The sequence below is a fragment of the Vipera berus genome (genome assembly GCF_964194415.1).
Source record: "Vipera berus genome assembly, chromosome: 1".
In the NCBI taxonomy this organism is placed as follows: Eukaryota; Metazoa; Chordata; class Lepidosauria; order Squamata; family Viperidae; genus Vipera; species Vipera berus.
In genome coordinates, this window is record NC_138202.1 from 309,645,681 (window position 1) to 309,671,390 (window position 25,710).

The 25,710-nt window shown below is 36.8% G+C and overlaps 2 protein-coding genes across 8 annotated transcripts in view; one reads left to right on the forward strand and one right to left on the reverse strand.

The window, feature by feature from the left end:
* SPATA17 (spermatogenesis associated 17) overlaps positions 1 to 7,519 on the reverse strand; it is a 116,482-nt gene extending 108,963 nt beyond the window's left edge. Inside the window, exons 1-3 of the mRNA XM_081312897.1 lie at positions 7,438 to 7,519; positions 2,254 to 2,343; positions 910 to 991 (exon numbers count right to left, since the gene is read on the reverse strand). Coding sequence (XP_081169023.1) covers positions 910 to 991; positions 2,254 to 2,343; positions 7,438 to 7,505 — 240 coding nt within the window. The 5' untranslated portion in view covers positions 7,506 to 7,519. The remainder of the gene's footprint in view (positions 1 to 909; positions 992 to 2,253; positions 2,344 to 7,437) is intronic.
* Positions 7,520 to 7,817: 298 nt separating this feature from the next.
* Positions 7,818 to 25,710, forward strand: part of GPATCH2 (G-patch domain containing 2) — a 107,054-nt gene continuing 89,161 nt past the window's right edge. For 3 of the 7 annotated variants that reach the window (XR_014024507.1, XM_081312885.1, XM_081312887.1), the window contains exons 1-5: positions 7,821 to 8,016; positions 15,806 to 16,519; positions 19,883 to 19,944; positions 22,630 to 22,812; positions 24,938 to 24,993. Coding sequence is in view for 5 of the 7 variants with exons in the window: in XM_081312885.1 (XP_081169011.1) it covers positions 7,961 to 8,016; positions 15,806 to 16,519; positions 19,883 to 19,944; positions 22,630 to 22,812; positions 24,938 to 24,993 (1,071 nt within the window). In the remaining 2 variants the exon portion in view is untranslated. Of the gene's footprint in view, positions 8,017 to 15,805; positions 16,520 to 19,882; positions 19,945 to 22,629; positions 22,813 to 24,937; positions 25,018 to 25,710 lie in introns of all 7 variants that reach the window. The other 4 variants (XM_081312888.1, XM_081312889.1, XR_014024508.1 and 1 more) reach the window with 2 other exon arrangements.

The window sequence follows — 25,710 nt, forward strand, 5'->3', positions numbered from 1 at the left end:
CACTTTCCTAAAATGTGCTCACTGCAAGTTAAAAAGCTGAGTTTTGTGACCTTAATTAGTTGATCTCCCACCAGCTCACGGCTGTGGCTTAAACCTTAATCAGTGTCACACTGAAAATTTTTTGCTGTTGTGAATGCATGCACTGATCAGGAAATTATTTCTTTTATTACTGTTTACTAGTACTATATTTGTGAACAGTTGTTATCTGAGGCAGTTGCTAAAGGAGAAGTACCTATACCAGGGGTCGGCAACCTTGGCTCTTTTATGACTCGTGGACTTCAACTCCCAGAATTCCTGAGCCAGCATAGCTGGCTCAGGAATTCTAGGAGTTGAAGTCCACGAGTCATAAAAGAGCCAAGGTTGCCGACCCGTGACCTATACTATTAAGCCTCCTTCTGCTTAACTTCAAATCCCATATAAGGCTAGTCAGTTGTGCTATCTGCTGGGAATTCTAAACAATAGCAGCAGTGTGCACAGGGATAGAAGGGACGGTTGAACTGATGAAAGTAGAATTGCAATGTTGAGCAACAAGCCTCACTCCTTTTCTACAGACATTTGATGGCACATGCACACCCAAAAAGGCTGGAACGTGCAACAACACTTTGGCACCTGACAAAAGTAGCAGGATTCTGTGGTTACTGAATAAGAGAGTAGTAGCACAAGGAAACAATGAGATCCTGTTTTGCAATGGGCAAAATCCAAACAGCAAAAATAAAAGAATTATTTCTTTTTTATCTGAGTCTGTTTACTTTTTCAGATATCTGAACACTCATGCATGACCAAAAATATAGAAATTGAAAATACATAATATATTAAATATTTGTTCCAATGAAATAATTGCACCTATTTTGTGCTGGTGCAAATTATGGAAAAATAATTTAAAATATACTTTTAGAAACATAATTTTACCTCCAGCATTTTTCTGAATTTTTTCCGCCCTTGATAACCCCGCCACCATTTCTGAATAAATATCATCATCTTGTTCAGATACCTAAAACAAAATACATTAGTAAGGATATAATATTGCAAATTAATAAGAGATTTTTTACAGTTTTTAAGTTTTTGAATATGAAATTTCATTATCAATTTTATCAATTTCAGTTTTAGAACAATTTGTATTCTGAATACTGTATCTTGAGAGATACTCTCTTGATGGTTACATTCAATATAGCATGTTGAATATAACTCTTAATGCTGTTTGAAACATGACATTTTTAGTATTAATTTGTTACATAATCAACAAAATGGTTGATTATATAACAAATGTTCTTGTTCTTGTACTAAGGTAAAGGTAAAGGTTCCCCCGCACATGCGTGCTAGTCGTTTCCAACTCTAGGGGCTGGTGTTCATCTCCGTTTCAAAGCCGAAGAGCCAGCGCTTGTCCGAGGACGTCTCCGTGGTCATGAGGCCGGCATGACTAGACGCCAAAGGCGCACAGAACACTGTTACCTTCCCACCGTAGTGGTCCCTATTTTTCTACTTGCATTTTTACGTGCTTTCAAACTGCTAGGTTGGCAGAAGCTGGGATGAATAACAGGCACTCACTCTGTTACGCGGCACTCGGGATTCGACCCGCCAAACTGCCAACCATCTGATCGACACTGAGCCACCACATCCCTTTTGTTCTTGTACTAGCCCTCTACATATAGGTTTCAATACTTCTTTCCTGTTAACCAATTTCAAACAGCACCAAACATGGGGAAAAAATTGCAATCCTTTTGTATATTTTGTAAGAAAATGAACATTAAACCTAAACTTGCCATTCCATGTAAAAAAAGGATTTAGAAATTAGACAAGAAAAAAACACAGCAGCAAAGGTAGAAATAAAGAGGAAATGTTGAGGCTTGAATCTTAACATTCCTAACAGGCCTGCTTAATATTCCTACAAATAAAGAAGCTGGGCTTTTATTGATTGTCTCTTTTTTTAAGTTTTCCAAACCAATCTTTACACAATCCTTTTCAAAGGAACAAAATCATTCAACAAAGCATCATTGTTTAAAAAATTGTTGATAAAACTACAGTTCAGTGGGAGGTGGTTCCTGAATCTGAAAGTTAGATTAAGTAAGCCTCAAAGTATCCTTATATTTATTTCCATATTTATGCTGCATAAAGTTTATTAAAACTTTTATTCTATACATACCTCTGAAAATAACATCCATGAAATTTAGTAAAAGTGATCTTTACTTAAGTAGGCATGTATATTAGTTTTCAGGTAAACATATTTATAATGTTTATAGGCACAACTTAAATTACCTGATGTATGCCCGGACTTTGCACCCTCGAAACCAACTCTGAATTTTTACAGCAGCATAATATTCCTTTTTTCTGTATTCATCTACACACCTAAAAGCACAAAAGTTAACTTTCATAATTTGTACTGTGATCATTTATATTAAATATCAGACTAAGTAAATAATATTATTTTTATTAAATCAAGTACCTTTATTTATTTAATACCTTTTTACCACTCTTAAGACCATTGCATGTAGTCCTCAAGATAACTTTCAATACTCCCTCCCCTACAATGAGGAAGTGGCTTCACTTGGTGGATTTTCTCCAGATTTGTTGCACAATTTATAACACAGAATTTTCTAAAATGTTTTGACTAAATTGTGTACATGTAATTCCAGGTTAATGACAGGAATTGTGATCAGAATTTCCATTGTTAAATGAGGTAGTCGTAAAGTCTAATGCCATCTGACTTCATCTCTTGGTGGCCCAAATCCAGCTCTTCCCATTGCCATCACTGACTGAATCCTGCATGATTATTAGGCAAGAACCCACCCCCAAACCAGGTCATTCCTGGCTTGGTTCCTCCAAGCCTTGAGCCTCAGTAAGGTAAGGAATTGCTTTCTTTTCAATTCTCCCCACCCGCCTATCTGCCCCCATTTGTGCTCTTTTGGCCATTTTTTCTGTTGCCTCTGCTGCCCTATCAGCCCCAGCTGACTTTCATTATCTTTTACTTCCCACTGCTGCTGAGGCATGCCTGGCTGGCCTTTCATGAGGCAGTGGCTGGTCACACCAGGCTTTCCCCCCAAGGCAATGTGAGCCTTGTACAAATTGTGTGCAGCCTTCTTACAACACTTTGGAACACCACGGCAGCAGTTCCACTGGAAATTAGGGTGGCAAGGCCAGTGGAGCACAGATTGGCAGGGACAACAGAGACGGTGAAGGACAGGGCAGCCAAAAGGGCAAAGATGGGGGAAGTAAGGTGGGTGGGGGGCACTGAAGTGCCCCTGTGGTCATAAGTGTGGAATGGCTGCCAAGTATCTAAATTTTGATCACCTGGCCAGGAGGGGAGGCACTACAAAAGTGAAGGGCAAGGCTAGGCTTGCCTCATCAGTAGTGGAAGCTGCAAAGGAAGCAGGGCAGTAAGGACAGTGGAGCTCATGGCAGTAGGACCAGCAGAAGGAATAGAGTGCAGGGGTAGCCCAAGGACAGAGATTCAGGGGAGACAGGCAGGTGGGGAGGTGGCTCTGCAGTTGTAAATGAGGGCAAACTACCAAGCACCCAAATTTTGATCATGACTGTGGGGTGCTGCCATGGCCATAACTTTGGGTATTAGGCATAATTACCATTTATTCAGTGCCTCCACAACTTCAAGTAGTAGCTGAACAAATGGTGATTAAATGAGGACTATCTGCAATAGATAGTCCGCCTTCAGGCTTTGACAGATGTCTACTTGAGGCATGTTTTTTTAGACCCTTGCTTTAAATAAATGCCTTCACCATATCTGGATAAGAGGTGCAAGGGGGAACTTGCAATGAAACCCTTGTTTATTTGTGTGTTCTGAGGGCAAAAGATTTAATGCATTATGTATTGATCTGTAAATTATACTTGGCATGAAGAATTCAATTTATTTATCTATGGTTATATCAGTCTAACTGGTATATATATAATTCAGCAAGCAGAACTGGATGTTGTTGCAGAAAGGAAGATTAGAGCAAAAGCAGTGGTAGCCATGGCAGCTAATTATAAAGGGAATAAAATAGTTTAAAATTGTGTTAATTTTCCCCTCTTGTTCTTATTTTCAGTCAATGGTTCAGGTAGTTTTATGAATGTCATTTGTATATTGGATTCTGTTTTTAACTAATGGCGGGGCCATTTGTCTTTTTTTCTCTTTTATTCTCTGTATGTCTTTGTCTTTGTGGCCTGTACAGTTGTAATAGTCAAGCTATCCCACTTTGTTTTGTTTCTTTGAATCTGCTAAATATTCTGCCTAAGAAAACACTGAAGACTACAAGGCCTAGGATCTTACATACGTACTTAGATAAACACTAGACAACGGTGGGCTGTTGGGTCATCTTTTCAGAAATATTTCCTTAGTTAGAGAAACGGAATCACCAGAGATGAGTGGGAGTGGGAGTGACTTCCAACTTCCTGCCAGCTTCCCCGACTTTGTAGGAAGCTGGCAGGGAATATTGCAAATGATCACATGACCGAAGCTGACTGTGGCACCGTGGCAGGACTGAAGCAGAATAGCAGAATAACAAAGCTGGAAAGAACCTTGGACATCTTCTAGTCCAACCCGCTGCTAAAGCAGGACACCCTATACCATTTCAGACAAATGGTTGTCCAATCTCTTCTCAAAAACCTCCAGTGTTGGAGGACCCACAACTTCTGGAGGCAAGAACTATCTATCAGGAAATTGCTCATTAGTTCTAGGTTGGTTCCCTCTTTGATGAGTTTCCGTCTATTGCTTTTTGTTCTGCCTTCAGGACCATCTTAAACATTGGAACACTATCATGTTACCCCCTAGCCCTTCTTTTCATTAGACTAGACCAGGGGTCGGCAACCTCGGCTCTTTTATGACTCGTGGACCTCAACTCCCAGAATTCCTGAGCCAGCATAGCTGCCTTTTTTTGTAAAAATAATAAAAATGGGATACAAATAAATATATTTATATAGATATTTCAAAAATCTATTGAAAAATATTTGAAATATTAAAAAAGAAGTTAGACAATGAAAGTTTCTTTTAAAAGTGTTTTCAAACACACTTCCATATAAAGCCAGTCACATATGGATTTGAAATATTAGAAGCCACTAGAGATACTCTATTTAATTCCAAACAACCCTACTGATTTTATTGAAGTAGGATTTCTGAAAAAGTTCTTAAATCATGGATATATTTATTTAGCAGTCAAGAAATGTGCTGCAGACTAGGACTTGGTAAAGCAGCCATGAATGCCTTAGAAAATATATTCAAGTGCTGTGGTGTCTCTCTATATATCTATAGAATTGTGCAAGCCAAGGTATTCCCTATGACAGTCTATGCAAGTAAAAGTTACATTTTGGAAGAAGCAAGATAGGAAAAATGTAAATGCTTTTGAACTTTGGTGTTGGAGAAGACTCCTGAGAATACTGTGGAGAGTCTAGAAAACAAACAAAAGTGTCATTGAACAAATCAACTCAAATCAAAGCCAACACAGTGCTAGGCTGCATTAACAGAGGGATAGAATCAAGATCGCGTGAAATACTAATACCACTTTACAATGCTTTGGTAAGGCCACACCTGGAATACTGCATCCAGTTTTGGTCACCACGATGTAAAAAAGATGTCGAGACTCTAGAAAGGGTACAGAGAAGAGCAACAAAGATGATTAGGGGGCTGGAGGCTAAAACATATAGGGAACGGTTGCTGGAATTGGGTATGTGTAGTTTAATGAAGAGAAGGGTGAGGGGTGACATGATAGCAGTGTTCCAATATCTCAGGGGCTACCACAAAGAAGAGGGAGTCAAGTTATTCTCCAAAGCACCTGACAGCAGGACAAGAAGCAACGGATGGAAACTAGTCAAGGAGAGAAGCAACCTAGAACTAAGGAGAAACTTCCTGACAGTTAGAACAACTAACCAGTGGAACAACCTGCCTCCAGAAGTGGTGAATGCTCCAACACTGGAAGTTTTTAAGAAGAGACTGGACAGCCATTTGCCTGAAATGGTATAGGGTTTCCTGCCTGAGCAGGGGGTTGGACTAGATGACCTCCAAGGTCCCTTCCAACTTTATATTATATTATTATATTATTATATTAAGGTCTCATTCAAGGTACAAATTATCCTACTTTGAACTTATTATGTGGAGACCTAGCTCTCTAGAGAGCCTCAGCTGCTGGGAAAGGTGGGAAGAAAAGAGGAGAACCAGCAGCAAGGTCAGTGGACTCCATTACAGTGGTGATTATGGTATAGTTGGAAAACTGAAAGACTTGGTTAAGGACAGATTGCCATGAAGAAAATCTATGCAGTTGCCAAGAGTTGACAAGGATTCAATGGTACTTAATCAGTCAATAATTATTCATACCACTGCCCCAATCATTTGTAGCTTAGAGATCATCACCAGAACTTTGAACTGGATCTTAGAAATGCACTAGTAAATAGAACAGTAATACAAAATGAATATAATGTGATCTCCTTGTTGGGCCAAAGAACACCAGCAGATAAATTTGAACCATTCACGGTCACTTTGCTGCCCATACTGAACAACAACAAAAAAAGACTAATTTTATCTCTTTATCTACTGTGTGATTATGGCAATATTCACATTTATTCCTACGGCCATATTTTTTTTAAAAAAAAATTAGAGTTTTACACACGAAGTCAGCTATTTGGAGAAGTAGTGGTATTTCAAAAGCGGTTCTTCCCAATCAGATATTTTCAAACATAGTTACAGCTTTCATCATGTCCATCCTGGTCACGCAATTCTGATGGAAATTGCAGTGTAACACATCTCAGCCACAAACTAGCCAATCACATTTCAGCCTTGCATGTTCTGCTAACCCAGTCAATGAGTTAGCTTCTGTCAGATTGCAATGCAACTTTCCCCTCCCCTCATATGATTAACCAAGGGCAAACAAGTTGTGTGTCCTCAGGCTGTTGTCAACTTTATTCCTTAAAGAACTGTTTAGACACACTGCTTTCTACTGTCATTGAAAGGTGTCAAGATTCCTATGACATCTAGAAAGAGCCAAGACACGCTTTTTAATGTTAAAGATGATGGACAAATGCCGAAGTAGGTGCCTTCTCTTTCTCTCCAAGATGAATTTGGTAAGAGTTAACAGTCATGGGAATGAAGAAGCCACACTGTATACTTCTGGGGGAGACTTCACTTTTAGAAGCAGTGGGGGGTGAAAAGCATCATTACCCGTTTGCAAGCTGAATTTTTGCACAACATGAATGCCATTCCCTTTCTACTCCCATGAGAAACTCGCCCTTTCCTATTCTTTCCACCTGCGCTCCCTATTACTCTTATGTTACCACGACTTATTCACAGGCAACACGTGTGAACGTGCGAACTCGACTTCGCGGGGTGCAAATTCTTTATACTTCTTGGCCAGAAAAAAAAGAAGAAGAAGCACCCGCAACCCTGGAATCATCTCAGGGACGAGGAGGAGAATCGCTTCTGGACGAATAATACAAGAGCCTCGGGAAGGAGACCCGAGTTACCTGTTCCTACTGAAATACTCCTCCTTGATGCTCGGTAGCCGCTCTTGCAGCCGGGCCAAAGTGGCCATCTTCCCCCCTCCCAGCCGGCTCCCAGGGATGGTATACAAATTTTCGTCATGGCAACTGGATCGTACCAACTGAGCCCAGTTGCAGAGAGGGGAGAAGGATACAATTTATGCTGGGAGAGAGAGAGAGAGAGAGAGAGAAGCGGCGGATTTAAGTCCGCGGGCTGAAAGGGGGTAAGTTAGGCGAAGTGACGGCGACGGGGAAACAGGCTCCCTCGCTGTTGTTTCCTGTCCCTACAGAGAAGCAGTTATGGTCGAGCCCGGTTTCCTTCCAGCGCCGAAGCTGCTTCCGGGATACCATCAGGAGGGAGTGAGAGGTGCGGCAGCCAGTCCGCGGCCCGGTCAACCGTCATCTTCTTCTTCCTCCTCCTCCTCCTCCTCCTCTTCCTTCTCCTTCCCGAATTCTGCAAAGCGGCACCTGTCTCCTCAGGGAGCGGCCGACTGCGGGCGCTGAGTACATGTTCCGGGTGGCTCAGCCCAACCCGAGCAGACCTCCGGCCGCCAGGAAGAGCTGGTGAGGGGCGGGGAACGGGGTCTCGAGCGGGGGCAGAGGAACGGCTGGCCCTGGGTCGGAGGGAGAGGGGCGACCTTAAGTGTTAAAAGTCCAACCCGGGCAGGTTGTCCGGGAAGTAGGGTTGGCGTCGAAGGAGCGGAGCCATGACCTACGAGCTTTGCGTAGAATTCAGGGGTCGGCAACCTCGGCTCTTTTATGACTCGTGGACTTCAACTTCCAGAATTCCTGAGCCAGCATAGCTGGCTCAGGAATTCTGGGAGTTGAAGTCCACGAGTCATAAAAGAGCCGAGGTTGCCGACCCCTGGCGTAGATTATTCTTCCAAAATCCAGTAGAGCAGCTGCACCAGGGAGACTCGGCTTATCATTTGTCGATGTTTGATAAGTCTCCTGGATGTGACTGGCTTTAGGGCCTCGTGGAAGAAGCTGGCGTCTTATGTGTGAATCTCCAAACATAAGGAAAAAGTGTGTGTGTGGGGGGAAAGTTGAGGTTTAAAGGCTTTTAGCATGTTCTCTGAAGTGGGATGGAATGAGAATGCAAGGGAAAGGGGTTGCTCCTTGGTTTGAATCCTTGGTTTGGAAAAGGAGGGTTAGCTTGAGCATCTGCTGAAGTTCCCTCTGTTACAAACTTGTAAGAGGTTGTCCCGCATTTACTTGTATTGGATCGTGCTAGGTACCGGAATACATTGTCCACAGTACGAGTGATCCGAATTTAAGGTGTGATTTGTATGGTTGCTGTCGAAGGTATACCTATGAACAGGATGGTATTTGGGGAACCAACCAGCACTTCTTTTGCTACAAGAGTAAACATCCTTAAAAAAATATATTAGGCCATGAAGTCATTTTTAGCAGCTGAATTATTTGCTTCTTTCTTGCTCTATTTTTTTATACCGTTGTCTTAAATGCTTGCAGCATGTAAGTATAGAACAGGGGTAGGCAACCTGGGCTCTTTTATGACTTGTGGACTTCAACTCCCAGAATTCCTGAGCCAGCTGGCTCAGGAATTCTGGGAGTTGAAGTCCACAAGTCATAAAAGAGCCCAGGTTGCCTACCCCTGGTATAGAAGGAAAGTCAGAAAGATAGAGCAAAACCTGTTTTTTCCTTTGCAAACTTATACAGCGCCTTCAGAAATATTATACAACAGAGGTATGATAAAAGTATCAATAAATGTAACATCAGGGGAAAAAATATTACTGCAGATCCCAACACATCTGTTGACTATTCATGATTTTTTTTTCCTAACTAGCATTTTCGGCAAGTTCAGGGTTTGTTTCAAGTGTTCATACATTGATTGTGGCAGGAATTGACCAACTGGCCCAGGCCTGACTTCATGGACTGAAAGAGTGACTGGTCCAGTCAGCTTTTACATCTAAGGTGGAACTACAACTCATAGGACTAGGCTGCTGCCCTAATCACTAGGACCAAACTGGCTCTTGATGACTTTTCATGAATGCATGGTGAAATTCAGAAGGATCCATAGAGGTTAATAATTTATTTATGTGACAGTACAAGAATGGAGCTACTGCAAATCTGGCAAGGAAAAACAAGAATAAATTCATTTTTATAATTAAAAATATATATGATAAGTACTGAAATTGGTAACTCTTTACTGTTAAAGCAAATTATATAAAATACATGCTGTAGACAGATAAAAGAATAGCATAGAAATTTTTGACACATCTATAAATGATCCAGAATGCTTGTTTTCATATAGTAGAGGGTAAAAAGCTAATTTTCTTTAATTGCACATTAATAAGGCTAGAGAAAAAAACATTGTAGGGAATATAGAGCACACTTTAAAGTGTGAGATAATTGAAAAAATATTGATTCATAAAAGGGAGGTTTAACTCTATGGTGCTATCTAAATAATCATGTTATAAACTTGACTCATTTTATGGGCAGAGCATAATAACCCCTGGCCTCCGTTCATGGAACACCTTCTATAATACAATGGTGCTTTAAAGTTTGTGAATCTTTTGAATTTAATATTTCTGCATAAATATCTAAAACACTTTTATAGGAAGGACTTTTATTTGGCTATTGCAAAACATTACTTTACTCCCCCTTTAACCATCTTTTGGTTGCATGACTTGTCTGTTTTGGATCATCTTGCTGCATGACCCACTTTCTCTTAAGCTTATGTCCATGAACAGAGTAGGCTGACACTTTACTATAGAATTTTCTGTTACCATTCAGAATTCATAGTCTATCAATGATGGCAAGCCATCCTGGTCCAAAGACAGCAAAACAGGCTCGAACCATGATACTGCCATCAAATTTCACAGATGGAATAAGGCTCTTATGCAGGATGGAGTGTTTGTCTTTCACCAAATATTATCTTTTCATTAAACCAGAAAGTTCTATTTTGATCTCATCCATCCACAGAATATTCTTAATAGGCTTCTGGCTTATCTGCATGGTCTTTCATAAACTGTAGATGGGCAGCAATTTTTTTTCTCCTTGCAGTCCTGCCATACACCCACATACCATTGTTGTTCATTGTTCTCCGGATGGTGGTCGGTCGCATAACACTGACATTCAGCCAATGCAAGAGAGGACTTTGGTTCATTAGACATTACCGTAAGTTTCTTTGAAACATCATAGAGTAATCCATCCTTTATTCTTGGTGTGTTCTTGGTTGGTCAACTGCTCCTTTGGAAATAGTTTGCACCCATTTCCAGCCTAGTGAGGACCCAGATTGTTGGGGGCAATTAAGCTGACTTTGTAATAATGCCGCTTGGGGTGTGTGTGAAAGCCCTAATAAGCAGGCATATACATGGAATGAAGGCTACTGCTAAGTTTGTAAGCCGCCCTGAGTCTTCGGAGAAGGGCGGGATATAAATGGAATTAAAATAAAAAATAAAATAAAAATAGTGACAATGAACAACAGCTTCTCAGAGGCCCTCAGAAATCTCCTTTGTTCAAGCCATTACACATTTCCACATCCCTGTATTAATACACTTTAAATAAGGCAGGACCTCCCACACTCAAACTTGATTATTATCCCATTGATTGAAACACTTGATTCTAATTTCTCCTTTAAATGAACTGATAATTCTAGAAGTTTCTCTGTTTTTGCCGGCCACAAACTAACATTGGATCATTTTTCTCAAATACAAAATGAACAAGTATAATGTTCTTATTTGTTTAATTGGATTCTTTTTTATCTAGTTTTGGACTTGCTTGGAGAATACTGTTTAGGTCATATTTATACAGAAACATTGAAAATTCAACAGAGTTCATAAACCTTTAAACGCCACTGTAAATAGCAAGTGTTTCCTTATATTTATTCATCTTCTATTATTTATAGACTACAACTGGACATTACTAGTTGTTCACAAACCTAAGTCATAAAGCAGTAAAATCATATAGTCTCATTGTAACTACCCATTAAAAGATCAGTGATATATATAAGCACACTACCAAACAGATGGTAAACAAAGAAGATATTGTTCTCCTTAAGGCTAGTTGGAATAGCTGATTAAAGTAGGTGAGAGCTTGATCTTAGAGGTGGCATTGTTCAGGAGAAGCACTGCTTCTGTAACTCCACCAATTTAATTTTCCAGACTGAAGGAATCTGTAGCACCCTCTTATGAACAGGTTGGCCAATATCAAATTGAAGAAGACAGTCTTGTAGATATTCTGAGTTTATACCCTTTAGAGATTTATAGGTTAAAACCAGCCCCTTGATTTATACTCTGAAACCTTTTGCAAGGTACTGCATTCCTCAGTATAGATTTTACTTTGCTGAATCAATTCACACTAGTCAGTGTATAGATTACTGGATTTTGCCCAATTGTAATTTCCAGATAGTCTTCAAGGGCAGCCCCAGGTGGAATGCGCATTGTAGTAATTTTTTCTGGAAATAATAAGGACAGAGGACAAGAGTGACAGCTGTCACAACAATCCCAACTAATATTTCTGCAATGTTCCCCCTTTCCTTGGAACTTTTTAGCCTTGCATACTTTAATATAAACCAACCAGGCATAATTCAAGGTATTGCTTATTACCTACCATGGCATAGGGCCAGGTTATTTGAGGGACTGCTTATCTTCCTTGGTTGGTACCTGTCCAGTAAGATAGGGCTAAGTTGGTGTGCTTTGGGCTCTCTTAATCAAACAATGTCATCTATTACAACTCAAGAAGCATGTACTCTCTGAAATGAGATCCCTCTAGAGTTGTCTGTAGCTCTCACAATGGTGATGTCCAGAAGTCTTTAAGAACTTAGGTTTTCTCCTGGGCCTTGGGGATAGAGTGCATGAGAAACACTTATTTGTTGTGCTTTTTGGTACATGGTACATGGTTGTCCAGACAAATAGGATTTTCTTTTTATTTTTTTTTCTATTTTTTAACTGTAAACTGCCTGTTTGTTTAATAAATAATTGTCATCATCCAACTGTAAAACCTTATGTAAAATGTGTTCCTTTTAAAACCTTACCTCAAAAGTGCTGCATTGACTGTAAAGGAAGATAACTGAATTTAAGACAGTCTCCTCCCCCCCCCCCCACTTATCCAAAGCAGGAATAGATAGGATATTTATCTGTGTGTAAAACTGGAGGCAAAAATCTGTGTCAAATTCAGCTTCCCACATATTGTTAGGCTAGGGTTGCTAAGCCTGACTGAGGCCTTTTCTGCAGATTCTCTTACCTAATAAATTTGTATGTGTGACCGTGTTATATGTGTGTGCATATACATGTCAGAATCCCAAAAAGGAGAGAACAAAAAATAGACATTGAATTAAAAGGTACCAGTAAAAAATTTATTGCTTCTGGGAAAAAAGCAAATAAAAATAAATTTATCTTCCATTCATGTATACTAAACATCTGTCATACATACAAATTCAGATACATGCACGTACAGAGAACATTTGTACACTTACAAGCAGAAATAACAAGAAAAGGGATATAATATACTGTGAGATATGGAGCAACATTAGCTATAGAAGAAGGGAAAAAATACAGAAAATCAAAGCTGGATCTGTGGGCATGAGAAGACCTAACTGAACTGAAAAGAAAAAAAAAGGAAAATTCCGTTTAGGTATCATAAAAACACCCTCGCCCAGGCAGTAGTTATTTTTAATCTAATATTCAAGGCATGCATATTTTTCTTCAAAAATATCTACTTTTTAAGCAGCAGTGCTTGCAGTCATTTGTATACTGCTGCTTTGTTTATTTTCCACACGATTTTTTTCAGCAAACGTTAAGACAAACCTCCTCCTTTCCAGAGGTAATTATTGGAAAGAGGAGTGCTTTGTTTTTCTATCAAGTAATTTGTTAGAAAGTTCTCTATTTTATAAATAGAATAATAGCTTTACCTCACTCTTTTCTTTTAAACAATACACAGTACAGAAATTAAAAGATTCTGACTTTAATTGAAACACATTTTAAAATACATTTTTGTTTGTGTTTTTATAATTATATATCCTCAATTTCCATGTAGTTATATGGTGTAAAGCCTTGTAAAGATGAAATATACAATCCTTGAGAGAAGTTTATTAAGTATAACTTAAAGTATAAAGCTATGCGGATGCAGTGGCTCAGTGGGTTAGGATGCTGAGCTTGTTGAATAGAGGTTTGACGGGTCGAATCCTGAGTGCCGCATAACAGAGTGAGCGCCTGTTATTCGACCCAGCTTCTGCCAATCTAGCAGTTCGAAAGCACGTAAAAATGCAAGTAGAAAAATAGGGACCACTACGGTGGGAAGGTAACAGTGTTCTGTGCGCCTTTGGCGTCTAGTCATGCCAGCTACATGACCTCGGACAAGTCCTCGGACAAGCGTTGGCTCTTTGGCTTTGAAACGGAGATGAGCACCGGCCCCTAGAGTTGGAAATGACTAGCACGCATATGTGGGGGGACCTTTACCTTTACCTAAAGTATAAAGCTACATTTTTGATATGGGTAAAATAAATGGGTAAAAGAACAATATGCTGAACATTGAACAAATCATTAGATGATTATATGACTTCATATTTTTACTTATTTATTTATTCAGTTTCTATAGTCATCCATCACAAGTAAGTGACTTTTGGTGGCGAATGATCATAAAACAGTTAAAACAATTACAATATAATGTAAATTTAATACTTTTATTTATATTTCTATGCCAAACATCTCCTTCATGAAAAAATCATCATAAATATCAATATAGCTAGGAAACATGACCCTTCATACCCTCTGGTCCCAGGCTCAAAGCCAGATTTTCAAGGCCTTACAAGAGGCCAAGAGGATCAGAATTTTTGGTTACAGTTTACTCAGCTTTCTTTTCATCCTTCAATATGCAAAAATTTTCTTTCAGCTGATGCAATATCATCAATATGATTCAAGTTGCATTTTTACGAGATAGACAAGCCAGTCTATTTCCTGCATCCATCATAAAATGATTGTAATGGGATTTCTCAGCAACCATCTTCAGAGATCAAATTGGAAGCAAAAATATGACATTGAATAACTCACAGTACCTATTGCCCTATCTCATGAACATATCAGACTTTACCATAGTTTTTTTCAAATGATGTCATTACTTGCACAAACTGTAGGGCAGACATTAGGATTAGGGGAAAAAAGACTGTGTGGATAAGAAGAGGTACCTGTAAGTAGAGGGTATTTCAACTAAATTTACATGGTTTTCACGGTTGATTTATGCTCGCATCTATTTTATACTGAACTGTTCTTTCATTATAATTAAGAATGTTATAAAAAACTATCCTGCAGCCCTACCTCATTTCTCTTCTGTTTTTTCTTGGATTATACCATTCAGAAGGTAAAATATTGACGTAATTGATTTTTGTGGTCTGAAAAGCACATTACTAGCTAGTTTAAATATTAGTCACAGTTTACGATTGCTGACAAAAAACATTTGTCCAGCCTAGCAACATGGATAACAGAGAGCAAAATATGTATTTTAAATGATGAAACTCTATGATTAAGGAAATACTAAATTGAGTGTAATTGGTCTCTATATATGGAATGACTATGAAAACATATGTTGTGGGGTTAAAATGAAAGGACATTCCCATGAAAGTTGCTTTACAATCCTGGAAAAGCAGGATATAAATCAAATTAATTGTTTTATAAATTAGTAATAACAAATGTGTAAATTAGCTTTTTAATATAATCTCTTAGTATAAAGTAAAACTAAGCTAAACTATTCTGTTCTCGATCTTTGTGTTTTGAATGCCTTTCTAATTTTCACTATAAGATCGGAAATGAAATTATGGCATACAAGGTTTTGTTTCCTTAATTAATCATTGTGCTAAACTGGTACCTTACCAGTTAAATGGATAGATAAATCTATTTAATAGCCCTGTTATGGTTTCGTTAAGTTTAAGTTTTATGTGAAGGAAACATGAAGCATCATAAAAAATATTCTGTGATATTTTATTCTGGAGACATTTTTCCCCCTCTTGTTACCTATAATTACTTACTGAATCCTTCCTTTTCCTAAATATACTTCCCAACAAACTTGGATGTCTGACTGTCTCTTGTTCTTGAAAAAGTAAAAATAAGACAAGTAAATTCTGCAAAGTTTTCACAATTTATAATGCTTTATTATACTTTTTCCCCCTGAGACTCAGACAAAGGCAAGATAGTGCTTTGCTCTTGTAGGGCTTTGCATAAGAATAAAAGGCCTGATATGGGAATTGGGGGGATTGATTATTTCTGTTTTACTTACCTTCTGATAGATAAATGGTTAGGGCAAAAAAAAGCTTAGACGGTAGTTCTTTCACTTTTCTAAAACAGTCACTATAACAAGATATTAATTAACTAGAAATGGCTTTTTTTGCTATTTACAGGCATTTTAGTAAGACTATGGAGGAGCTAGTTCATGATCTAGTCTCTGCACTGGAAGAAAGTTCAGAGCAAGCAAGAGGTGGCTTTGCAGATACGGGTGATCATTCTCGCAGCATCTCATGTCTTCTAAAACGCCAGGCTCGAAAGAGAAGGGGAAGGAAAAGACGTTCATTTAATTCGCATCATCCCTGGGAAACTGGACATTGTTTAAGTGAAGGTTCTGATTCCAGCCTTGAAGAGCCAAACAAGGATTATAGAGAGAACTATGCTGCTAATAAGAAAGACCACAGTGATTCTGATGACCAAGTGTTGGTTGCAAAACGCAGACCAAATTCAAATTTAAATAACCTAAGAGGCAAAAGACCTCTGTGGCATGAACCTGATCTAGCTGTTGACAATGTAGGTAATAGGACTCTGCGTAGACGTCGAAAGGTGAAACGAATGGCAATTGATCTACCTTCTGAAGTAACAAACAAAATTACGTTGCCCCAACAAGGCAATATTAAGGACCAGGAAATGGACAATGACAACAAATCTTGCTCCCATCAAGAACTATCAAAGAGTAAAGTTAAAAAAAGAAAGCTTGCAGCAAATAGGCAAGGCCCAGACATTTTGGATGAAGGCGTGGTCATAGAGAATGATGAAATCAATCCTGTGAACAAGGATAAAATGGAGTATGAAGAGCAAAAATGCTCAGATGAAAACATGAGCGACAGGTTGTTTTCAGTTTTTCTTTTAATTATAAAATTTAGATTATTGTGGTGCTGTTCTTATGTTAAAGTATTATATTTTGCTTTAAGATTCCGTAGTATACTGCCAAAGTTGAACTATTTAAAAAAAAGTCTTTTTGCCATTCTGCATTAAATCTTTCACCACAAAAAGTGCATGGGTAAAATTCCTGTGCAATGCTATCCTATTTGTCCTAATTTGTAAGTTACAGGAGTCAGTGGTACTTATTGTCAAGCAAGTGTACAGAGGATTTCAGTAAAATAAATTTAGCCTTGGTGTTTTTTTCTTATGATTCATTTTTTACTTCCTGTTAAAGTAGGAAGTAAGGGCAAATATTGCAAATTTTAATTAAAAGTTTTGAATTTATAAAGTTGGCAGAATACCATTGTTTATTTCCTTTTAAATACTTCATTGCAGATGTTTACATTTCTTTTAAACTCACGGTCCTGGATACTTTTATCCACTCCCAACTATGTCATGTTTAAAAAAGAATTTACTAAGCTTTAGAAAATATTGCAATAAAATATATTCTGTTTTTCACCATCACTGCCACAACTGTTCTTGGGAGATGCATCACAGTGTTTTTGAAACCAGAATTCCACTTGTTCTATGCTGATAGCAAGTTCTAAATTAACAAGGGTATTTATATATTTGATTCCCCTTTTCCCTCTATGTATTTGATAGCTCAGAGTTTATATTTAAATAACCAGCTATATGGCTCTGCCTTTTTATTGATGAATTTCCATCTTTATCCTAGGAAGAGCCAAGTTGGCAAGAAGCCTGCTTTCTAAGGCTCTTTGCTGGAATATCAGTAAGCTAATGATTTCAGGATAAGGATGAAAAGTAGACATTGTGGTGGTTCTCCATATTAATAGTAACTTGAAGAACTGCAAAGCTAAAGAATATAAGATTGTAAAGGAAGTAAAAGCCATGGTGGCACAGTGGTTAGAATGCAGTACTGCAGGCTAACTTTACCCACAGCCAGGAGTTCGATCTTGACCGGCTCAAGGTTGACTGTGTGTGTGTGTGTATTTAATAATTTGTCTTTTTCCAGTATGAATAGATTTATATTACATTATCTCTATGTTGTTGCTAATGCTCTTCCCTTTTAGTACAATGATTTTCATCCTACAATAGTTATTTACTGAAACATTTGCTTCCTCTTCCCTTTAGCACGGGAAACAAAGACATTTAACAACTCATAACAGGTTAGAAGTAGGGCGCAGTTCACTGACTACTTAAATAGTGGTTGGAAAAAAAGTTCTGTCTGAAACCTGGAAAACCAGTGTAAATCAATCTCTGCACTAACAGAGCTAAATGGATCAATAGGTGGACTGGTTGTAAGCAATTTTCAGTACTTCCTAACTTTTGTATACAATAAAATTGCCAAATAATTGTGTGGAGAAAACTTAAAAGAACCATTGGAAGAATTTTGAAAGGGCTTCCTTAAAAATCTTAATTAAAAAACTCCATAAGCATTTATAAAGGACATTTCTAATTTGATGTTTTCTTAGCAAAATTGTTCCTGTTCTGCTTTTGATAAGAGCTCTCCTAGAGAAGACACTTCGTGCACTTAAATATTGAAAAGAATTTTTAACATATATAAAAACCAAAGATACTACTTATGGACATTATAAATTAGCACCAAAAGAGAAAACCAGCAGTTACTGTGGAAGATGCAATCATGTGACTGCATAATTACACAGTTACTAAACTAACTGGCATTGTGAAGCTTTTGATGGTTTTTAAGTCCAATCCTTATTGTTGCAGTCAGCATTGCAGTTCAGTTCTGGCTAAATGTGATGAGTGGATGATTGCTGAATCCCTTCTAGATATGATCAGAATTCTTTCCTGGTTATAATTGTCACTTGCTTGCCTGCAGGCCTAGAGTCCTAGACTATACTAATTTCTAATTTACAATTAAGGAAATCCTTTGTGGAGAGGTAAATGTTACTGAACACAGGTGAATTTTTAGGATTATTAACAACAATTTCCAAATCTTTACCAGAATTGATGAAATTCACAGCATTTCTTTTGCAATTTGGGTACGTAAGGTAACTAAGCATCCAGTTGTTTACAATATACCGTAGTTTTAAAAGTTTAAAAGCACACTTTAAAGAAAACCAAATCATCAAATTGCTAAAATCTATGAAATAACCCAGTTCAAAGATATAATTTTAAAAGAAGTATGAACAACAAAGTTAAGAACTGTTAAAAAGTTCAAAGGTAGGATTATATTGTATTAAATTACTGGATACAGTATCAACAAATTGATGAAGTAAAGTTATTCTCTTTGGGACATATAAATAGATGGGAAATAATCTCAGCTGAACAGAATTGAAAATTCACTGCAAATGTTAAAGGCTCCCTTTTGTTGGTCATAATTACATTCCAAATAAAAAGTGTATTTCAAATTATTGTGGGATTTTAATTTTTTATCTCTTTTAGAAAAATAAGAATTATTTGTGTGAAACAGTCAATCATTGGCAGTGATATTTTGATAAGTTAAAACTCAGGAATACTTACTGCAGAATATTTGAAATGTTTGGACATTGGTTGCATTCTGGGTCCTGATGGTGTTTTACAGTATTAAATGCTCATGATATTAAATCTGAATCTGTACATTTGTACAAAATTTTGTACATTTTTTACTGGCGCATGTAAATCATTTGGATGATGAATATAAAAATATGGTTTGAGAAACAGAAATTAGAAAGTAGCAGAAAGCCGGATTGGTTTTTTTCTTCCTTATATTGATTTTTTCTTGTTTTTCTCGAGAGACCTTTTAAGACAGCATTCTATAAAAGGTCTTATTTTTAATTAAATAATAGAATTGCAATGAACATTTATGAGCTAGGTCCATAATATTTCCAAATGTTAAGAATAGGTATTCTGACGTGGGATACTTATTTTTCATGTAGCAAAAACCTGAAATACTTTTGACTCAGATTCCCTCTTTTTTCCCCTTTTTCTTCCTTTTTTTTAAAGTGAGCAGTGATTTTAGGATCAAGCTGAATAACACAATATAAGAAAGGAACAGTGAGCATTTGATGGAAGCAGATAATAAAATGCATCAATTGTGTCAGCACCTCTTTGCAGTCACATCTGGCTTACTGTCAGAGTCCCATTAGATTCCTGTGGTTTTATGTGCCAAAAATAATATGTTCTGTAGTTAATGGAACAGTGATATTTGCAGTTTGATCTTTCTTTCTTTTTTTAAAAAATATCCTATTTTCTTTTAGATTTTGTTAAGGCTTAAGTTTCATTTGAGTGCAATCTTGCCTGTTTAAAATTTTATGACTGAGATATCAATTGTATTTCTGATCTTTTCTTTTTCCCTCTTGTCACAGTGAATCCAGCAGCCTCAGCAGCAGTGATGCTGGTTTGTTTACCAATGATGAGGGAAGACAAGGTACTGAAACATTTTTAAGAAATATATCCAGTTAAGTTTTTGTATACTACATAAGCAGATAATCAGTATCCTAGTTTAACTAAAAACATTGTGTAGAAAATCCAGTGTGTTGGTGGGGTTTGTGTTTTTTGTTCCATTTTTGTTTTAAACATGAAATTATTTCTAGAGTTTGAGCATTCATCCTGTTCCTATAAAATCAACATAGAATTCTTTCTGATAAAATTTTATATGAAGCCTAAAACATCATAGTGTAAAATATTTTGATTGATTTGGTATTACTAGACTACAGATATAATTTTCTAATTCCTGATATTATTTATTGTGGTATTAAAAACAAGTGGTTTAAATGTCAGAGTTGTCCTGGCAATGATCTAATACTAAAATATTATTAGCTGCTGAAATTTAGGTAACAGAATTGGAACTGAAGTCTTGATACAATCTTATGTTTTATTTTTATGATTTCATTAAATATACTTTAGTCCAATTGTTTTCTTCCACTTCATCACAACTGAATTTAAAGAGACCTACACATTTTAAATTATTTATTGTTTCATGGTCCCAAAGAATTAATTTAATTCCTACTCAAAGATAATACATTTAAGACTGTGTTGCAGTAAATAGGTATTTCTGTATTTAGTTGTGATTAATGAACATTAAATATTATTCATTCTCTGTCATAAGGTGGGGTTCACTTGTGTTCTTTTCACACTGAACTATTTAAGATGGTAGTTCTCTCTCTGGTTGATCAAGAGTACTCTACCAATGAATAACTATTCCAAATTGTAAAGCACAGGGAAAAGAAACATTGAATGCATTTGCATGGCAGAGAGTTTAGTACTGACTTACTGTGATGTGTGTGTATATAGTTGCTGAGATTTTAGGATTACTATTGTTTCTTCACAAAGTTTTGTGAGGTACCAGGAGTATTTGTCTAACTAGTTAGCAACTAGCTAGGTGCCAGGCTGGATGGGGTGCACAGCCTGTACCTTATCTGGGCATAGACCTCCTAATGTTAGGGCTGTGGGCCCCTGGCATCAGTATATATTATTTAATTAGCAAAAACAGTGAAAGCAGTCAGACACAATTTTACTCAATTCTGCCGTACTGCCATTTTGTACATTAAAGTTTTCAAAACAAATTCAAGAGAATGTGGCTGGCAAGATTGCAGGCAAAAACTGGAAAATCCTTTCTTCTTCTGGGGAAAGTCTCCATTGTGTTGGAGTCCAAAAGTGCCTGAATTGTTGTATCATCTCTTTTATATCAAGGGGAACATTTACAGTTTAACTTTTCACCTTGTTTGTGTTCACTGAGAAGAAGTGAAGAACCTTTTTTTAAAATAAATAAAACAAACAAAAGATAAAAGCAAATCTGGATATAAATCTCAGAAAAGAGATTTTGATCAAGCTACATGTGAGTCATTAAGTGCTTTCTCAGATGTACTCAGGCAGACTATGGGATGAATTCTTTTGAGGGGATGAGTAACTTCAACATATTGCTGTTGAAAAACGGAAAGCTACTATCTTTATTATATGTCCAATCCAGGTCTTAATTCCTCTTGGTGATTCTGAAAACTTTCAGCCAAGCTAAAACAAATCCTTGCTTCAAGTGAATCTCTGGCACCATGCACTCTTTTTATCAGTTTATCCCTCTAGCCATTGGCCCTACATGGAAAATGAAGCCTAGCCTAAAGGACTCTCTAACAAAGATGTAAACATTTCAGATAATTTTGTGAAGGGCATACTTGAGAGTTTCTTCTGAATTTTTAACTTCTATGAACCATTACCCTGGATGCTCAGTATTTCTGTGAAGCTGTCATCTTTCATTTGAAAATAACTTTTTCAAAACGTATTTCTTAATTAAACTTAATAAAATTAAGTTTATTTGCTCACACCTGTATATGATTGTTTTCTCCTTTTATGCATCACACAAATCGTAAAATTAAGCTAATTATATATCATAATCTGCAAATAACTGATTCCACAGATTTGTACTTTTTTTAATTCCCTAGATGGGATTATAGTTCATTTTATTAATGTTGAAACCACACTAAGTTAAATAGAATTCTTGCTGTTATCATTAAAATATTAGGTTTTTACATTATTTCTCACAAAAAGAATTTTATTTCCTTTGAATCTCCTGCTAGTAAATGAGAAATCCCAATTAGAATTCTGCTGCCAAAGAAAATATGATACAGGCAGTCCTCGACTTAGGACCACAATTGAGCCCAAAATTTCTGTTGCTAAGCGAGATATTTGTTAAGTGAGTTTTGCCCCATTTTACAACCTTTCTTGTCACAGTTGTTCAGTGAATCACTTCAGTTGTTAAGTTAGTAACACGGTTGTTAAATGAATCTGGCTTTCCCATTGATTTTGCTTATCAGAAGGTTGCAAAAGGTTATCACATGATTTTTGGACACTGTACCCATCATAAATATGAATGCCAACTGTCTGAATTCTGATCATATGAGTATAGGGATGCTGTAACAGTCGTAAGTTTGAAAAATGGTCATAAGTCACTTTTTTCAGTGATGTAACTTTGAATGGTCACTAAATGAATTGTTGTAAGTCGAGGACTATCTGTATAGAAGAGAAAGAAGAAATAATTCTTATTACAGTTGAAACATCTGGGGGGGAGTAACAAACTTCAATATATCCTTTTGAAAAACATGTGAAATGTTTTTTATAGGAGATGATGAGCAAAGTGACTGGTTCCATGAAAGTGAACCTGGAGGTGCCTGTGGGATTACTGGAATTATTCCTTGGTGGGAAAAGGAAGATTCAGCAGGACTGGAGAAAGAAATGCCTGACCCCATCTTTGAAAGTATTTTAGCAGGCAGCTTCCCACTTATGTCACATTCAGGCAGGAGAGGTCAGTAACTTTTAAAAGACTGTTTTGACATTAGAGTTATATTAAATTGAACATTGTTAATAGAATTTAAAGTCTGCAATCAACTTACCTTTTTTGATCCCAGTCTAAAACTTCCTTTGTTGTATATTGTAAAAGTATTTGGATCCCAACTGGGGTCGGAGTTTCATTGTCAAAAATTCAGGAATTTAGGGAACAGAAAAGGACACGGTTTGGGCTGATTGTGTCCTCCCTTACAACTCTGTATCCTGCCCCAGTACTTTCCTAGATGTTATTCAATATTCTAGATTTCAGCTTCTCCTCTGTACCTATCCCATTGTGTTGTCTGGTAAAAGCTAGCTTTTTGCTTTTTAAAGTTATTGATACATACATAAGTAGTAACTGGGAAAAAGCCAGAATTAGTTTTCTGTTCTTAAACAACAAAGTCATCATGTGTTTACATTCTGAAGTAAGAATTGAAGCCATCTTCCAAGAAGGTAGCAGTGCTGCTCTGTTACAGCAAATATGCCACCTGATAAAATGAAGTATGGTCCACAGTGAAATTAATTTTCAATGCGCCATGAGATTCTTTGATATTCTGTGCCAATTCATCCCGGTTTCAGGATGATCTATTACTAAAAAAATGCACAGTTTCTATTTCAGACCATTGTCTAATTCAAAACCCTTCATTTTAAAAGAGCATAAAGTTTGAGGCAGTTCTGTTTCAAGTTTGTAACTGAGCTTGAAACATTTTCCAGTGATAGGCTGTTTTACACTTGAAACAGCTATTTTGCAATTGAAGCGAGGCACTTCAAACTTGAAATGGAATACTTCAAATTTGAAAGAGTTTGAGTGAGAAATCCCTAGTTATTATCTGAAAGGTCTTCATTTATTCCTTTTAAAATTATTAAAAGAAAATAAAGACTGCTTAAATAGTGCCATCCATTACAAATGCACTATTTCAGTTTTTTCTTCCTTTTATAACTTTTTTGAAAGATTGCGATCCAGTAAATAATCTAATTGTGCCTTGTCTGGTTATTCATCTCTTGGAAGATGATAGGACTACCTTTAAGAGAGTGATTTATAAATATGTATAATTATCAAGTTTCCAATGTTGGCATGATTCCAATACTGATAGGATTAAGTATTTAATAGCATAAGCAGGGCTTTTTTTGTCATAGAACGCCCAGAATGGAGTTCCGGCACCTTTTTTGGATGGAACCTTGTAGGGTAGGCAAGGCGGGTTGTATGACGTGTGTGAGTTCCGGCACCGTTTTGTTTTTGTTTTTTTAGAAAACAAGCACTGAGTATAAGTAAATTTCACATAACATGTATATATTGATCCATGCCTGATAAAGCAACATGTTAAAATTGGGAGTAGAGGTTTGCCATATTTTATTTTCAGATAAATGTAAATAAAGAAAAGTTTATATTTGTCATCATAGCTGGTATAGGATGCCAATATAGGTATGTAGCAGAAAATGTAATTGAATATGTTTCATGCAATTCTATATAACTAATTTATACTCATAATCATAAAATTTAGAAAAGCATGTGCAATATGCAGGATGAAAGTCCATCTGCTTAACCTGTCATTGACAATGCCTTTGAAACTTATTTACCATAAGGAGATTGTTGTCTTCTCTAGATAATAATTGCACATTTGCTTTTATGTCTTTGTATTATTTATATGCAATTTTCTCACACATCACAAAGGATTGTTGTTGTTAACTGCGAAGTCATGTCCAACCCATCGTGACCCCATGGACAGTGTTCCTCCAGGCCTTCCTGTCCTCTACCATCTTCTGGAATCCATTTAAACTCAAGCCTACTGCTTCTGTGACTCCATCCAGCCACCTCATTCTCTGTCGTCCCCTTCTTCTATTGCCCTCAATCTTTCCCAGCATTAGGCTCTTCTCCAGTGAGTCCTTCCTTCTCATTAGGTGGCCAAAGTATTTGAGTTTTACCTTCAGGATCTGGCCTTCTAAAGAGGAGTCAGGGTTGATCTCCTCACAAAGGATAATAAATGTTAAACCAAACGAGAATTTTAAACTCTTTTAGATGAAGAATTTTTTAAAAAAATTTCTTAGATTATCCCTTTATAAGTGTAGATTACTATATATTAATTGAACTGTAATTTTATTTCTAGATTTCCAAACAAGGCTTAGTCATCTTCATGGAATGCCAGCAAGAAACATCAAAAAGGTAACAGGAAACACAACTGCAATGGTGAGCTGGTTCTCATAATTTATTGTGGGCCACATTTTCTTATTAAATTGAACCATGTGCCAGTATCAACTGTCTGTGCAAACAATTATATAAAACAATTACCTTACCTTTTCACTAGGCAACTAGATTTTCTTATTTTTCTTTTGAAGACATTTCACTTCTCATTCCGGAAGCTGGATGAGAAGTGAAATGTCTTCAAAGAAAACAAAGTTCACTTCCCTAGAGAAAAAACACCTTTAAGATAACTATGAGCTGGATGACTGAGAATCTTCATAGATCTTATAGTAACATTACAATCTCCCACCATTTTTAACAGTTGACTCTTTTTTCAGAACTGTACAAATCCATGGTACACAAAGTAGAGATATATTAAATGATGATCTGATTAAATGATAATGTGATAGAGAAAATTTATTTATTTATTTATTTAGTATATTCATTAACAAATGTCTCAAATTTCTGTCCCTTATATTTGTAATTCTATAGTTATAGATGACCTGCTTACCTCTTAATTCTAGAAAATCCACATAACTTTTACTCTAAAATGTTTAAGGTTTGATCACTAGAATGCAATGTACCGAATTCTATAGACAGATTTGAGAAACCTAATTTAAATTATCTTTATTATCCAGAACAAAATCATTTTTTGTTCTGGAAATTAAAAAATATCCTACTGTAGGATATCCTGCTAAA